This window comes from Oncorhynchus keta, chromosome 16 (genome assembly GCF_023373465.1).
Source record: "Oncorhynchus keta strain PuntledgeMale-10-30-2019 chromosome 16, Oket_V2, whole genome shotgun sequence".
Classification (NCBI taxonomy): Eukaryota; Metazoa; Chordata; class Actinopteri; order Salmoniformes; family Salmonidae; genus Oncorhynchus; species Oncorhynchus keta.
This window is the reverse complement of record NC_068436.1, coordinates 1,402,679-1,418,288: the sequence shown is the minus strand read 5'-3', so window position 1 is coordinate 1,418,288 and position 15,610 is coordinate 1,402,679. Positions and strand designations below refer to the sequence as shown.

The following is a 15,610-nucleotide window of genomic DNA, read 5'->3' as shown; positions in this document are numbered from 1 at the left end:
ATGACATAATTGGGATGTAACTGTAATAAATTGTGGTTGGTGATGTCACTTCCACGTCAGTGTTGACGTTTTGTCTTTTCTAGTTTGCATGACAATAATGACAGGCATCTATTTTACACAGCCACCACAGGCAAACAGTTGACTCATCCAACAAAGGCTTATAATAATAAGGACATAATCGTAATATGATAATATGGTTCAGATTCATGGTTTGTGTTTGCAATGCAGGTGATTTTGAATAAAGCCCTCTTTGGGTCAACAAGCCACAATTGTGTGGTCTGTCAAGATGGGGAGGATGACTGTGCATGTTGAGGTCAACATTTAGATCTGCATTCTGATTGGACTGTTACCAGTGGACATGGAGGAAGGGGCTCTTTATAAGAGGGAAACTAGAAACAACGTGTCATCTTCAGAAGTGTCTTTGTGAGCTGAAAAACGGCCGTCCTTCACAGAGGTATGACAGATGACAACTTAACCATTATCATGGAACAGCCTTCATGCAATTGAATCCAATTTCATGGACTTGTTTTGTATTTATTGAACATTCATGACACTGGGTTATTGCTCCTATCGGTTATATGAGATGCTGTTCTGACTTTCTTTTTTGTATGGTAAAGCAAAGCAACATGTTTTGCATGCTGTGGATCGTCTTTCAGACAATGTCTCTCCTGGTAAGACATATTTAAATATGTATTCAACACTGTAGCTACTACAGCGTCCAGACCTGGGTTCAAATACTTGGAAATCCTTTCAAATACTTTGAGCGTTTGCTTGAGTTTGTTAGTAGTGCCAGATTTGGCACTTTCAGATTCAGGGTTTCCAGTTTTGGAACTTTTCTCATTTAATTTAGCTAGGCAAGCTCAAACAGGCACAAAGTATTTGAAATAATTTTTGAAAGAATTTGAAACCCAGGTCTAATAGCGTCCACTGTGCTTTCCTGGTTTCATTTATAGGTGGAAGCTGGAGGACAGTCTTCAGGTAGTGGTGAGGTATTGTGTGTTTCTTAAACATCTTAACAATAAGATATTGTTGATAAAATCGTCTTAACATACATTTACTTTCTGAGCTTCTTTACAATCGCTGAGAGTCACTTTTACCATAATGTTATAGACACATACATACAATATAACACATAGCAATGTCTCAATACATATACGGCATAAAGAAATAGTGTGGACAGTATGACTCAGTGAGAGAAGTTAAGGCATTATGGGAAAAGTAATAGGATAACGTGCATTACTCTTCCCAGGCTGGTGGTGGCAATGGAGGAGTTGTGAATGGAGGCATGGTCGTTAACGCTGTTAAACCAGGGGTTATGAATGGGCTTGTCTTAAATGGGCAACCCTTTCTGGCACAGGTACGTATACAGTGTGGGGGGTTCAAAAGTGTCCCTGCGCTGCAGCACAGAAATATCAGCTATATATTTCATTACATAGGTTTTTGTTAGGGGATTGCAAACAAACTTACTAGAGAGTAAACTAACATGGTCCAAGCACACCAAGACAGTCGTGAAGAGAGCATGACAAAACGTATTCCCCCTCAGGAGACTGAAAAGATTTGTCATGGGTCCTCAGATCCTCAAATGGTTCTACAGCTGCACCATTGAGAGCATCTGGTTGCATCACTGCCTGGTGTGTCAACTGCTCAGCCTCCGACCGCAAGGCGGGTAGTGGGTAGTGCTAATGGCCCAGTACATCACTGGGGCCAAGCTTCCTGCCATCCAGGACATCTATACCAAGCGGTGTCATCGGAAGGCCCTAAAAATTGTCAAAGACTCCAGCCACCCTAGTCATAGACTGTTCTCTCTGCTACCGCGCGACAAGTGGTACTGGAGTGCCAAGTCTAGGTCCAAGAGGCTTCTAAACAGCTTCTAACCCCAAGCCATAATTCTCCTGAACACCTAATCAAATGGCTACCCAGACTATTTGCATTCTCTGTTGTTATCATCTATGCATAGTCACTCTAATAACTCTACCTTCATGTACATATTACCTCAACTAACCAGTGCCCCATCACTGACTCTGTACCAGTACCCCCTGTATATAGTCTCCACAATGACTCTGTACCAGTACCCCCCCTGTATATAGTCTCCACACTGACTCTGTACCAGTACCCCCGTGTATATAGTCTCCACATTGACTCTGTACCAGTACCCCCCCTGTATATAGTCTCGCTATTGTTAATTTACCGCTGCTCTTTAATTACTTGTTACTTTTATTTCTTATTCTTATATATTTGAAACTGCATCGTTGGTTATGGGCTCATTTCCCTGTAAGGTTGTACCTGTTGTATTTGGCGCATGTAACTAATGAAATGTGATTTGATTTGAACATTTGATTTGATTTGAGAGTCATATAGACGATGCACGGGTGCTGCAGTACAGGCATTTTAGAAAGTAACTTTTGAACCAGAGCATTTGTACTATGGGCTACCTCTCTAACATGTCATATTTCCAATGTAAACTGTTTCACCTGGTCCAAACTATTCTTATTGGCAAAACAGGTGATACCAGTTGGTGGATCATTACTTATTCAACAACCGGGTGCACTTGGTCAGGCCGCCATGCCCCAGCTGGTCCCCATTGGTGCACTTCAGCAGGGTGGGGCACTTCCTGTAGGACAGGCGGGAGCAGCCAATGGAGTGCCACTACAACAAGGACAGCTTCCTCAACTGGCCAATAGGGTTTGTCTCCTTTGTCCAACTTTGCTTCTCTAACACTTACCAGAAGCCTAGAGATATCAGGAGAATCTATTGAAAATCATCAGTGTTACAGTGTGACTGTTTAAACATATCTTTGCAGGTTGTACCATTATTTGCAGTTCTGCCACAGGCAAATGGCATCGGAGGCCCCCAGGCCCCAATGTTGATGCAGGTATATCATTACTGTTGTATCAGTAGTATGTCTTGTATGTTCATGTTTTTGTAGATATCTCAACGCACCAAATGACATCCCATCTAACGGTGCTCACACTTTGATGTCAATGACCCATGGCGGTGATTCTGTCTTTTTCATCGTCTCCTGTCAGATTATTCCTGTGGGTGGAGGAAACAACCTTCAGCAGCCAGCAGCTGGAGGGAAGGCAAGAAAAGCTAGAGTCAAGGTAACATGATGGGCCACCTCTGCTCATTAGTCATAAAGTTGCGGGCACTAAAAAGTTCCCCAGGCTGACTGTGCAAAGCGCAGATGGCGGAGGTATCCGGTGAATGAGATTAGGTTGTTCTGTGGTATTAGTAGAGCAATTGCCACAATGCAAGCGTGTGCAACACGGCACTAAAATATTCTAGCAATACATAAATGTAAAACCCTGTGCACAGGAGCACGCTTACTGTAGATTCAGGTGCTGGTTTTGGCAGGAACAACTACTCTAGTATCCAATAGTATAGTTTGGCATGAGTATAGTCGTAGTTTGTCACAAAAACATGTACTTTGGCACCAGATTTGAAAAACATTTTAGTGCTCGCAACTGTAGATTACACAGATTACATCATAGTCACAAAGCAACGTATTATGCATCTTGATATACCTTTGTAAGAGTTTCACCTGCTCTCTCATTTTAAATCCCCTTCACAGCATTCAGTCCCTTTTCATGGAATGCCCACATCAACAAGAACAGATACTCCACTGGTATATTCTCAGTTCTTCTTCCTCCTCTTCACTTCATTTGTGACAGTGGGATTGCCCTTATCATGTATTTGAAAGAATTGCCCTCTAATACAGGTACATTTGACTCATTTCCATATTATCAAGGCAGCTCTCAAATGAACCTTTATCCATTATTCACATTTGAATCACATTCTCATGAAACATGAGACAACTCATGTGGCCTTATGGTTAGAGCACAGCGTTTCTAAACCCAGAGGCGCAACATCGAGAGACATCCGGGAACGCTTGCGAAACAGACCAAGCAGACCAGCCGGGGTTTGAGAAGTCAATGAGAGAGAAGTCCATTTATTTGACATTTTCTCGAAATGTAAATGAAAACCGAGCCAATTTCTTAAGTAATTGAACATTATTACTCCAACCTTGCGGGAGTGACAAATAGACACATTTTCATTTTTGTCAAAAACAACTTTATATCGAAGGAGTGCCTTTGATTTGACAGCCTGCACATGCATAGTTCGACACGAGAATGCTGTTAGACCCGATTACGTGTTTCTGAGCACGAGTTTAGCTAGCCAATGTCGCCATGACATCGCCTACAAGTGTGATCAGAGATTTCTATTGGAGAAGCAGTATCTGTCTATCTTTATACTGTACTGTCTTTGGTTCGAACTCAAGTCCTTCTGCTCACCCGACCTAGAATTCCTTACAATCAAATGGCGGCCATTTTACCTACCAAGAGAATTCTCGTCAGTTATAGTCACAGCTGTGTACATTCCCCCTCAAGTAAACAACAAGACGGCCCTCAAGGAACTTCACTGGACTCTAAGTAAACTGGAAATCATATATCTGCATTTATTGTACTTGGGGATAAATCAAATTTGAGAACAAGGCTACCTAAATTCTATCAGCATATTGATTGTATGACTTGCAGAGCTAATACTCTCGATCACTGCTACTCTAACTTCCACGATACATACAAAGCCCTCCCTCGCCCTCCCTTCAGCAAATCCGACCGCCATCTTGCTCGTTCCGTCTTATAGGCAGAAACTCAAACAGGATGTACCAGTGACGAGAACCATTCAACGCTGATCTGACCATTTGGAAGCCACGCTTTACGATAGTTTTGATCACGCGGACTGGAATATGTTCCGGTCAGCCTCAGAGAACAACATTGACCTATATGCTGACTTAGTGAGTGTGTTTATTAAGAAGTGCATTGAAGATGTTGTACCCACTGTGACTATTAAAACCTACCCTAACCAGAAATGGCGGCATTCGTGCAAAACTGAAAGCGCGATCCACTGCATTTAACCATGGAAAGAGGTCTGGAAATTTGGCTGAATTTAAATAGTGTCGTTTTTCCCTCCGCAAGCCAATCAAACAAGTGAAAAACCGGTACAAGGACAAGGTGGAGTCGCAATTAAATGGCTCAGACATGAGGCGTATGTGGCAGGGTCTACAGGAAATGATGGACTACAAAAACAAAAACAGCCACGTCACGGTCACCGATGTCACGCTTCCAGACAAACTAAACACATTCTTTGGCCGCTTTGAGGAATGTACAGTGCCACCATCGCGGCTCGCTAGAAAAGACTGCGTCCACCCTCCCTCTCCTTCTCCGTGGCTGACGTGAGTAGAACATTTCAACTTGTTAACCCTTCGAAAGGCTGCTGGCCCAGACAGCATCCCTAGCTGTGAACACAGAGCATGCACAGACCTGCTGGCTGGTGTGCTTAAGGACATATTCAATCGCTCCCTATCCCCGTCTGTTCTCCCCACATGCTTCAAGATCGCTACCATTGCTCCTGTACCCAAGAAGGCAAAGATAACTGAACTAAATTACTATCACCCAGTAGCACTTACTTCTGCCATCATGAAGTGCTTTGAGAGGCTAGTCAAGGATCATATCACCGACACCTTACCAGCCACCCTAGACCCACTTCAGTTTGCATACCGAGTCAACAGCTCCACAGATGACGCAATTGCCATCACACTATCCCATCTGGACAAAAAGAATACCTCCAAGCTCATCATCAAACTGGAGGCACTGGGGCTCAACCCCGCCCTGTGCAACAGGGTCCTGCACTTTCCGACGGGCTGCCACCAGGTGGTGGAGATAGGAAACAACATCTCCACTTTGCTGACCCTCAACACTTGGGGCCCCACAAGAGTGTGTGCTCAGCCCTCTCCTGTACTCCCTGTTCACCCACGACTGCATGGCCATGCACGCCTACAACTCAATCATCATGTTTGCAAACGACACAACAGTAGTGGGCCTGATCACCAACAACAACAAGACAGCCTACAGGGAGGAGGTGAGGGCCCTCGGAGTGTGGTGTCAGGAAAACAACCTCTCACTCAATGTCAACAAAACAAAGGAGATGATCGTGGACTTCAGCAAACAGCAGAGGGAGCACCCCCCTATCCACATTGAAGTGACAGCAGTGGAGAAGGTGGAAAGTTTTACTTTCCTCGGCGTACACATCACAGACAAACTGAAATAGTCCACCCACAAAGACAGTGTGGGGAAGAAGGCGCAACAGTGCCTCTTCAACCTCAGGAGGCTGAAGAAATGTGGCTTGTCACCCAAAACCCTGACAAACTTTTACAGATGCACAATGGAGAGCATCCTGTCGGGCTGTATCACAGCCTGGTACGGCAACTGAACCACCCTCAACCACAAGGCTGTTCAGAGAGTGGTGCGGTCTGCACAACGCATCACCGGGGTCAAACTACCTGCCCTCCATGACACCTACAGCACCCGATGTCACAGGAAGGCCAGATCATCAAGGACAATACCTACCTGAGCCACTGCCTGTTCACACAGCTATTATCCAGAAGGCGAGGTCAGTACAGGTGCATCAAAGCTGGGACCAAGAGATTGAAAAACAGCTTCTATCTCAAGACCATCAGACTGCTAAACAGCAATCATTAACTCAGAGAGGCTGCTGCCTACATTGATACCCAATCACTGGACACTTTAATAAATAGATCACTAGTCGCTTTAAACAATGCCACTTTAAATAATGCCACTTTAATAATGTTTACATATCTTACATTACACTCATATCACATGTATATACTGTATTTTATACCATCTACTGAACCTTGCTGATACCGCTCGGCCATCGCTCATCCTTATATTTATATGTACATATTCTCATTCACCCTTTTAGATTTGTGTGTATTAGGTAGTTGTTGGGGAATTGTTAGATTACTTGTTAGATATCACTGCACTGTCGGAACTAGAAGCACAAGCATTTCACTACAACCACATTAACATCTGCTAACCAGAAACCAATAATATTGGATTTGATTTGACCAAAGACTCTAAAAATTGGACCTGGTGCCTCTCTTCTTGACACTCAGCATTAAGGAAATGTATTGGGGGCAAGGCCTTGCAACAAATAGCGTTTGTACATGACTAGAGTCTTATACATCAAATTGCCTCATGCTACAGAATCAGGACATAGTGTAGTCTCTTGCCCCTATGGGCCATTCCGGCTCAGACAAGGCTTACTTGCCCAATGTGTACTTCATGAAACATGCATTCTAATGAAACATACGTTTAAATCCTATACGTCACTAATAAACTCAGGTTGTAGCTATACATGTTTTGTTAATATGACACTTGTGATAACAATAACAAATGTACAAAGCAGCTAATAATGCTTCTATCATGTTTCCATTTTGCCCATCAGACCAAGGTGATTGCTGGGGAGGTGGAAGAATCCTCCGGCTCTGACACCAGTGAATGCTGAAGTGAGGCTGAGCCTCTGAAACCTGGACAGCATTCTAACTAGGGTTGCACATTTCTAGTAACTGGGACTTCTGGAAAGTGTGAAAGTTACCAGAATCTTACAACCGAAAACAAAGTATTTAAACTGTAATACCAGAATCTCATCAAATTGCCAATTCCAGATGACAAATTACCTCTACTGGCAGGTTGTTCAATTCCCGGGTGCGCCATTACAACTTGTTGTGTTGCCCTCTTGTTTGTCTCCCCCTCTTACTTCAAAATCTATCTCTGAATAAACGTTATGAAAGAAAAGTGGAATTCCAGTCTCCTTTGAGCAAAACTAAAACTAGATTAACAGGCTGGCTGTATCTCGACTGTGTGTCCATTTCCATGTTTTGTAACGGCGTTCCCGATGTACTGGAAATGTCGTTATCACAGCTGATGTCTTTGAATAAATGATTAAACAGATGGCGATCTTTGAAAGTTGTATCTCTCCATGTCCTGCAATCTAATTGCCATTCATTCTCTATTAAACTATTGTGATTGATAATTACACACATAATTGACCACTGACCAGAAACAACAACTGCTTTCTTGGGAATATGGGAGAGATCTAGATAGGTATTGTTAATTTGGTGTTGGATAGGAAACTCATAGATGGCTGAATGAAACACCACTTGTGTTTTTAGCCCCGTAAATTCTCACTAAATGCCAACACAACACAACAGCCCATACAACACACGCCTGGCAATATAAACGCCTGGTTGATGAGGGTAAAAACTTTACAGAACATTCAGAGAGATAGAAATGTATTGTATAGATCAGACAATGGCTCAGTTATACCGAGAAGGGTATTAAAAATGTCAGGTGGACCCTTACAACCAAGAACTATACAGTGTGAGAAATTCTGATAAAAGTATTTATCCCTTTTTTGGAACATGTATATCACAACAAGAGTGTCATTATATGAAATATCGTGTCATCACACCAGTGGCGTAGGCAGAAATCTGTTGATTGCAGTGCCAGCAAAAATGTTGGTTCAATTATCATAAAAGAACACACAATAAACCATCCAACATGTGATTTTGCATTACAGACCAAATAGTCTTGTAGGCTTACGTAAATCCCATGACGGTTGCATTTAACATACGACACACATAGACCTACACATAACAAACCATTGGCTTATAATTAATAGTCTATGAGACTAGAACATAATGCCCTGACGCAACAGTAATAATCACAATAGGCTTGGCAACCTCTCACTGGCTCAGCGACCAGGAGATAGTAGACCGAGCTAGACTAGGCTAGGCTAAGCTCAGCGACCAGGAGATAGTAGACCAAGCTAGACTAGGCTAGGCTAAGCTCAGCGACCAGGAGATAGTAGACCAAGCTAGACTAGGCTAGGCTAAGCTCAGCGACCAGGAGATAGTAGGCTAGGATAGGCTAGGCTAGCCTCAGCGACCAGGAGATAGTAGGCTAGGATAGGCTAGGCTAGCCTCAGCGACCAGGAGATAGTAGGCTAGGATAGGCTAGGCTAGCCTCAGCGACCAGGAGATAGTAGGCTAGGATAGGCTAGGCTAGCCTCAGCGACCAGGAGATAGTAGGCTAGGATAGGCTAGGCTAGCCTCAGCGACCAGGAGATAGTAGGCCAGGCTAGGAGGCCACAACTGTAACCATTCAACACTAGGAGAGCCGAGAGCGTCATATTGACTCAAAGCAAATTAACTTTTTTAATTACTCTGCCATTTTTTAAGTCCTTGAATTTTCCTAAATAAGTCTATCTAACACACTATCATTGTTAGTATCTTAATATCACAAGCAGAATTTGTGTTATAAGCAGTTTTTTTAAAAATAAATAAATTAATTCCTTTAAGACCTGCCCTTAACAAATGAATAATAAATTATCTTTGTGATGGTGTTTATTTAATGGATTTTAACACTTGAATTCTGGTGTTTTAGTCCTATTTCTTTTACATAAATTACATAAACTAATGAAAATGCTATTGTTTTCTTTCAAATCGATTTTATTTTGTATTCTAATGCTACGTATGACCTTCATAAACAAAACCAAACGATTCCGATAGCATAAATGAAATGTATTTACTAGACTGTTGACTTTCAAAAGACACGTCATTGGCCCGAAGGGGGGTCCAATGAGGCCAGGCTTTTCTGATGTAAATGTTCATTACTGGCACGGAGGCCAATCAAAGTAGATCAGGTTAGAATTAGGTTGCATGCTGTATATTTAACACCATCAAAGGACACTTAAATTATAGCCTAACAGTATGCTAATACACATAATAATAGGTCATAGCCTACATAGACTAAAATAGTGGTCACCAACCTTTTCTTAGTCGAGATCACTTCATAAAATGCAAGCCAAGTGCAGTTCTCTGCTGGGCTCGGGAAATCCAGTTTGCCTACAATGTTTTTTGTGAGATCAATTAAATGATCAATAGCCTGTATAGGGGCCTAACTATAGTGCATGGGTGGAGAAGTACAGGGCAAAATTATATTTCCAATTAAATTAAATTCAGGGCACCCCAGATAGCATATGATAGCCAAATGTGTAGAATTGCAGGAAATGACCTTTACAAATGTAGCATTTTCTCTCAGCCTCATGACAAAATGTGAACCAAAGTACGAGATGCTTATATAGGCGAAAATCAAATTTCTCTTGAGAGTTCTTACATTTCTTAAAGGCCTTATACCTTGCTTGAATAGATTCCAGAATCGTATGATTAAACCAATTTCACCCTCTCGCTTCCTAAGCATTTCCACACAGTATGTTTTGAGTGCTCTGATTCAAACAGTTTTGTGGCACTTAAATAGTGCATATCTATAAAAACTCCTTGGGAAATTTTTTTTTAAAAGTATATTACTATTACTCTATGGAATGAACAAGCTGCACATGCTTTCCTACGACAGTGAAGTAAACATGCTGCATTATGAACTTTCCCTGACCATTCATTCATGAACCCACAAATATGTCACTAAGATGTTTCACATTTTCACTAAGATGTTCAAGACACAATGGCCACGTTGACTATGGAGTGAACCATAGTGTGGGAAATATTTTACACAAACAAACTTATCATACAATATTTCCTTACATTTTTGGACAATAGTCGAACTGTTTTTCAGTGTGTGTGTGTGGATAACCAAAAAGGATCAGTCATTAGTCGTAACATATCATTAAAAAAAAAAACAATTTGGTCTCAGACTTCACAAACGACATGACATACTATAATCCCAATACAGCTGCAGACTCACCTAGGTGGTATTTACCTGTAATACTGTAGTCGGGTACACCAATCCCAGACAACCTAAGAGCTGCATGACACCATTCCCATCCAACCACAATGGAGACGGGTCATAGCTAAGCATGGGTCCTGTGAACATGTGCGTACTTGTAGGGCTGTTACAGCACGAGAAAGAAAATAGGCAGTTTAAGGTTTAGCAGTAGCAAATGAGAACTTGTTCTCAACTAGCCTACCTGGTTAAATAAAGGTGAAATAAAAATAAAATTAAAAAGTCTGTTCACAATCTCTTTAGGAAGCAATACGTATGCATTTACCCTGCTTAAGGAGTACATTCGTTAAAACCACAACAATTGTGATAGTGAAAATAGTTACATGTATTCAGAAGCAATCTACAATCATATTATGTTGATTTACGTTCTTAGATTCTTTACCCACATGGATTTAATTCTTTACTCAGCTCACGGGCCTCCATGATTACAACCTGGTTGCTTAATCTGTTTGTGACCTTTCGTGGTCCTACTGCGGTCACTAGTGGTCACTTAGTAATATTTGGAACAATGGTCAATGGTCTTATTTTGGGGACCAGGTATTGGAGTCATTGAAGACTAAAACCACACAATGCCTTTGGCTTTATCTTAATTGGGTAACTCCTGTTATTATGGGCATCAGGTGACCAACCATGAAGATTTCTAATTTCTGAGCTCTGTTCTAATTGGTTGCTATAGAAGATCTAACATCAATAAAAGGCTATGTTCAAATGTCAGAGGGCAACTGAGAATACTGCTTGGAGGACAGCACCTGAAGCAAAACCATTTTCACCACTTCAAGGTCTGTATTTCTGCCTTCATATTCAAACATGATATATTATTTAAGAATTTGGTTAGCAGCAAATAATCTAGATAATGTACCTAGTACAGTAGCCCCAGTAGTTTAGCAACACTAATCACGTTTGTGGTCTGTCTGTCAATATTCCAGATTGCAAAATGAAGCTTCTTATTTTTGTAGCCTTCATGGCCACCATCTTCAATGTGAGTATGATCACATGTTCATCACACAACAATGTATAAAATCAAATGTTTGCATTCAAAATGACTCTAATGACAATTTTCCTTTTATTCCCCCCTCAATGATCTGTTTAGGTCAATGCTGGCAAGGTAGGATACTGGACACTAAAAACATATTTATCCTTCACCCAATCCAATGCTTTTAGGGTTGTGGGAAGTATTGAATGAGTGGACACTTCAGGAGAAGCTGTTGATAGAATTCAAGGTCATATCATAATCTATCTTTGTCATTTCTCAGAAACTGAGACTGCTGGCAGGTCTAAATGGTGGAATTGTGTCTGGGGTTAACCCTGGACTGGTGGTGGGGGGCCTGAACACTGGCGTCCTCCCTGGTGGCACTGGGTTGATTGGGCAGCCTCAGTTTGCCCAGGTCAGTCATCAATATCCCTGTTTGCAGTTTCATTCATGTATTATACAGTAACTGTTCACAACAGGTGGATAAACAAAGAATACACTGTTTTTAAACTACTTATACACCTTTTTATAAATCATTTCACATAACCATTTATGAAACAGACAGTCAATTGTGTATTAGGGAGAGATGATGTGGGAGGGAAAACTATATTTTTATCTAAGTGCTGAATAATTTGGCACGACTTTCTCTCCTCATTCATACAGATGGTCCCAGGTGTCCCCACGTATGTCATGCAACCCCAAGCTGTTCCCAATGGTCCCTATGGTTTTCCCAATGTCGGGATGCTGCAGCCTCAACTGTTCCCTAACTTCCCTGGACAGTACCAGTATCCTGCCCCACCAGCTAACGGGGTATGACTCAAAATAAATAGACTTTCATACTTCTTATTCTGCTATGTATGTAATTTTCTGGGAAATAGATTGTACACATTCTTGTCCTGGGGTACAACTTTGAAAAACAGGATGTTTATTATAGTATTATAAGAGAAGAAACAATTTGGAAATGCTTTGCAGTAATTAAAATGTTTGTTCTCCCATGAACAGCTGCCTTACTACATGGGTGTGCCTCAAATGACAGGAATGAATCCTCCACAACAGCAAGTCATGGTATAGACAACTCTATGTACTCAAACATATTCTGAGTTCACTTAATGTTGGAAACTCGGAAACGCTGACATTTCCAACTTGCTAACCTAGGCGGAAGAGTCGGAATGCGAGTTTCCTACTGGGGAGGTATCAGCATTCACCAATATGAATCTCTAAGCAGATAACTTTAACGTTAATTTGAACTTGGAGGCCCTGAGTTTCCAACATGAGGGCGAGAGTGTATTACATACCAGGAAAATATAGACACGCACAAATCATGAATACATTTAGACTACTCCATCATTTACATTTTATAATAAATAATAATATAATAATAAATCTTCCTTCTGGTTAGGGAGTCCAAGGTGCAGGTGGGATTCCCATGATGCAACAGCAGCAGCCACAGCAGGGTCCTCCACAAGCAGAGCCCGTGAGAAGATTCAAGGTACAGTAATGGTCGCTGACTGTACATGTGGCTCATGGTCAATAGTGTATTTCAATCTGTAATTGACTCTGTGTAAGAAAATGAATCTAGTTAATGTGCATATGTTCATACAATTTTCACCTTTTAGCGCTTTCTGATGAGGAGGGCTCACACCATGAAACCTGATTTGGACATTCAGGTACAGAATAATGCACATTTAATCTGATACATTCCAGTTGAATACATTCAGTTGGACAACTGATTAGGTATCCCCTTTCCCTTTCCTTTTCTCATTCAGATTTCAACTGAGACAACCACAACTCCGCCCCCAACTACTTGTTCAGACAATATTCCAGTTTAGAGTCGACAAATTTGAGAGGAACAAGGTATACATCAAAATACAAATGCTATTTGTGGTTTATACAATATCCCATTATTGAAAAAATTAATAAGCAAAACGTATCTTGGGTGATTTATTTACAGGTGTCTGCTGTAGAACATGGACACAGGGGAATTTCACCAAGTCGTCCACAGCACTTTAAGTTAATCATATCAGATACGCTAGCGGTTAAGAGCTTTGGGCCATTAACCGAAAGGTTGCTGGTTCGAATCCCTGAGCCAACTAGGTGAAAAATTGGTTGATGTGCCCTTGAGCAAGGCATTTAACCCTAATTGCTCATGTTAATTGCTCTGGATAAGAGCGTTTGCTAAATTACTAAAATGTAAACGTATAATGTCTTCTAACATTGTATACATGCAGATCTTATTTGCTATGTCTATGTTTCTTCTTGAAATTTCAATAAACATGACTATTAGCCTTCATTAAAATTGTTTGTTTGTTTGGTTTGAAATGGGGGTTGATTTTTGGCCCTTCCTACATTTGTCATGCAAATGTATGGCATATTGCCCCAATTTCGCCATCTAGGGGCAGAATTAAATTAATTTGAGTATCTAAAATATTATGAGCCCAGATTACTAGACTCAGATTAAGTTTAGTCCATAAGAAGCACTTTCAATGGAGCATCTCCATTGAGCATGCATTTCAGTCCAGGACTAGGTTGAAATTCTGTCCAGGAAGCCATCCCTTTAAGAATTTGTGAGGACCTGAGAAAGTAAAGACACTGTTGGTGAAGAAGCACATCGACAGGCTTCAAGTGACTGCAGGGCTAAAGGATGAACAGACCCAGCGCCATGAAAAAGTGACTAAGGGGGCAGTTTAAATCGGTTCGGAAGCAACATTTTGGGGGATTCTTGCATTGGAATTATATTGAATTCTGCTTATAATTCTGCTTATATTGTATATCACTCTATACCACAATAAACATAAAGTTCAAATGCCAAGACTCCGAGACTATTGATTGAGTGCTTTTTGAAGTGACAGGTTGGCAAGAAATCTGTAGCCAATCTCCGCTGCACTGTATCAATACAATGGACTGCACCCTACTCACCAAAGCATTGACATTTTGGTAATGAATCTAAGCTACAAGATAGATAGGGTAATTCACCTATTACAAACAACCTATGTGAATGTGCATGTCTATCTGTCTTATAATAATGCAAACTAAATGCTGAAAGAAGTAACCTAGTTATTTATGCAGGCAAACAAAAATAGTTAAAAGAATCCGCCCCTTTAAATGATTTTTTTTTAGCCTAAAATTATATACCCAAATCTAACTGCCTGTAGCGCAGGCCCTGGAGCAAGGATATGCATATTATTGATACCATTTGAAAGGAAACACTTCGAAGTTTGTGGAAATGTGAAAGGAGGATATAACAGAATAGATCTGGAAAAAGATAATACAAAGAAAAAACCAACTGTTCTTTTGTATTTTTTTTGTACCATCATCTTTGAAATGCAAGAGAAAGGTCATAATGTATGATTCCAGCCCAGGTGCAATTTCGATGTTGGCCAGTGTACGTTGTATCAAGACTGCCCAAATGTGCCTAATTTGGTTATTAATAACTTTTCATGTTCAAAATGGTGCACTCTCCTCAAACAACAGCATGGTATTATTTCACTGCAATAGTTACTGTAAATTGGACAGTGCAGTTAGATTAACAAGAATTTAAGCTTTCTGCCAATATCAGATATGTATATGTCCTGGGAAATTGTCTTGTTTCTTACATGTTTCTAATCGCATTAGCCTTTAACTCAACCTCATGCTAATCGCATTAGCCTTTAACTCAACCTCATGCTAATCGCATTAGCCTTTAACTCAACCTCATGCTAATCGCATTAGCCTTTAACTCAACCTCATGCTAATCGTATTAGCCTTTAACTCAGCCTCATGCTAATCGCATTAGTCTTTAACTCAACCGTCCCGTGGAAGGGACACCGATCCCCAAAAGGTTTTAATAGCAGTTTGGCTTAGAATACCAACACAGCTGCGAATGCGAACAAATTAATGTGAATAGAACAGTGCTACCATGTAGGCCTAGAATGCAAAATATCAGATCAATAAAGGCATGACAAAATCTATATTTCAGCTAGTTACATTAACAGTAAACAAACAC

General features: G+C 41.0%; 2 protein-coding genes across 2 annotated transcripts; both read left to right on the top strand.

The window, feature by feature from the left end:
- The first annotated feature begins 380 nt into the window (after positions 1-380).
- LOC118395336 (uncharacterized) lies at positions 381-7,820 on the top strand. The gene is made up of 9 exons (XM_035789070.2): positions 381-454; positions 618-671; positions 954-989; positions 1,250-1,357; positions 2,503-2,682; positions 2,801-2,872; positions 3,027-3,101; positions 3,572-3,625; positions 7,306-7,820. The coding sequence occupies exons 2-9, from the start codon at positions 627-629 to the stop codon at positions 7,363-7,365; spliced, it is 630 nt and encodes a 209-aa protein (XP_035644963.1). The 5' UTR covers positions 381-454; positions 618-626; the 3' UTR covers positions 7,366-7,820.
- A 3,560-nt stretch (positions 7,821-11,380) lies between these two features.
- On the top strand, positions 11,381-14,406 carry scpp9 (secretory calcium-binding phosphoprotein 9). The gene is made up of 10 exons (XM_035789538.2): positions 11,381-11,437; positions 11,585-11,637; positions 11,749-11,763; positions 11,912-12,043; positions 12,292-12,438; positions 12,631-12,693; positions 13,028-13,117; positions 13,245-13,295; positions 13,395-13,482; positions 13,580-14,406. The coding sequence occupies exons 2-9, from the start codon at positions 11,593-11,595 to the stop codon at positions 13,455-13,457; spliced, it is 606 nt and encodes a 201-aa protein (XP_035645431.1). The 5' UTR covers positions 11,381-11,437; positions 11,585-11,592; the 3' UTR covers positions 13,458-13,482; positions 13,580-14,406.
- Positions 14,407-15,610: the final 1,204 nt, after the last annotated feature.

What these genes read in the sequence shown, in the direction of transcription:
- LOC118395336 (XM_035789070.2), top strand. Translation starts at nt 627, where the DNA reads ATGTTTTGCATGCTGTGGATCGTCTTTCAGACAATGTCTCTCCTG. An exon ending in TTCAGACAATGTCTCTCCTG is followed by an intron (nt 672 to 953) that starts GTAAGACATATT and finishes TTTCATTTATAG; the next exon opens with GTGGAAGCTGGAGGACAGTC. An exon ending in AGTCTTCAGGTAGTGGTGAG is followed by an intron (nt 990 to 1,249) that starts GTATTGTGTGTT and finishes TACTCTTCCCAG; the next exon opens with GCTGGTGGTGGCAATGGAGG.
- scpp9 (XM_035789538.2), top strand. Translation starts at nt 11,593, where the DNA reads ATGAAGCTTCTTATTTTTGTAGCCTTCATGGCCACCATCTTCAAT. An exon ending in CTGCCCCACCAGCTAACGGG is followed by an intron (nt 12,439 to 12,630) that starts GTATGACTCAAA and finishes TCCCATGAACAG; the next exon opens with CTGCCTTACTACATGGGTGT. An exon ending in CTCCACAACAGCAAGTCATG is followed by an intron (nt 12,694 to 13,027) that starts GTATAGACAACT and finishes CCTTCTGGTTAG; the next exon opens with GGAGTCCAAGGTGCAGGTGG.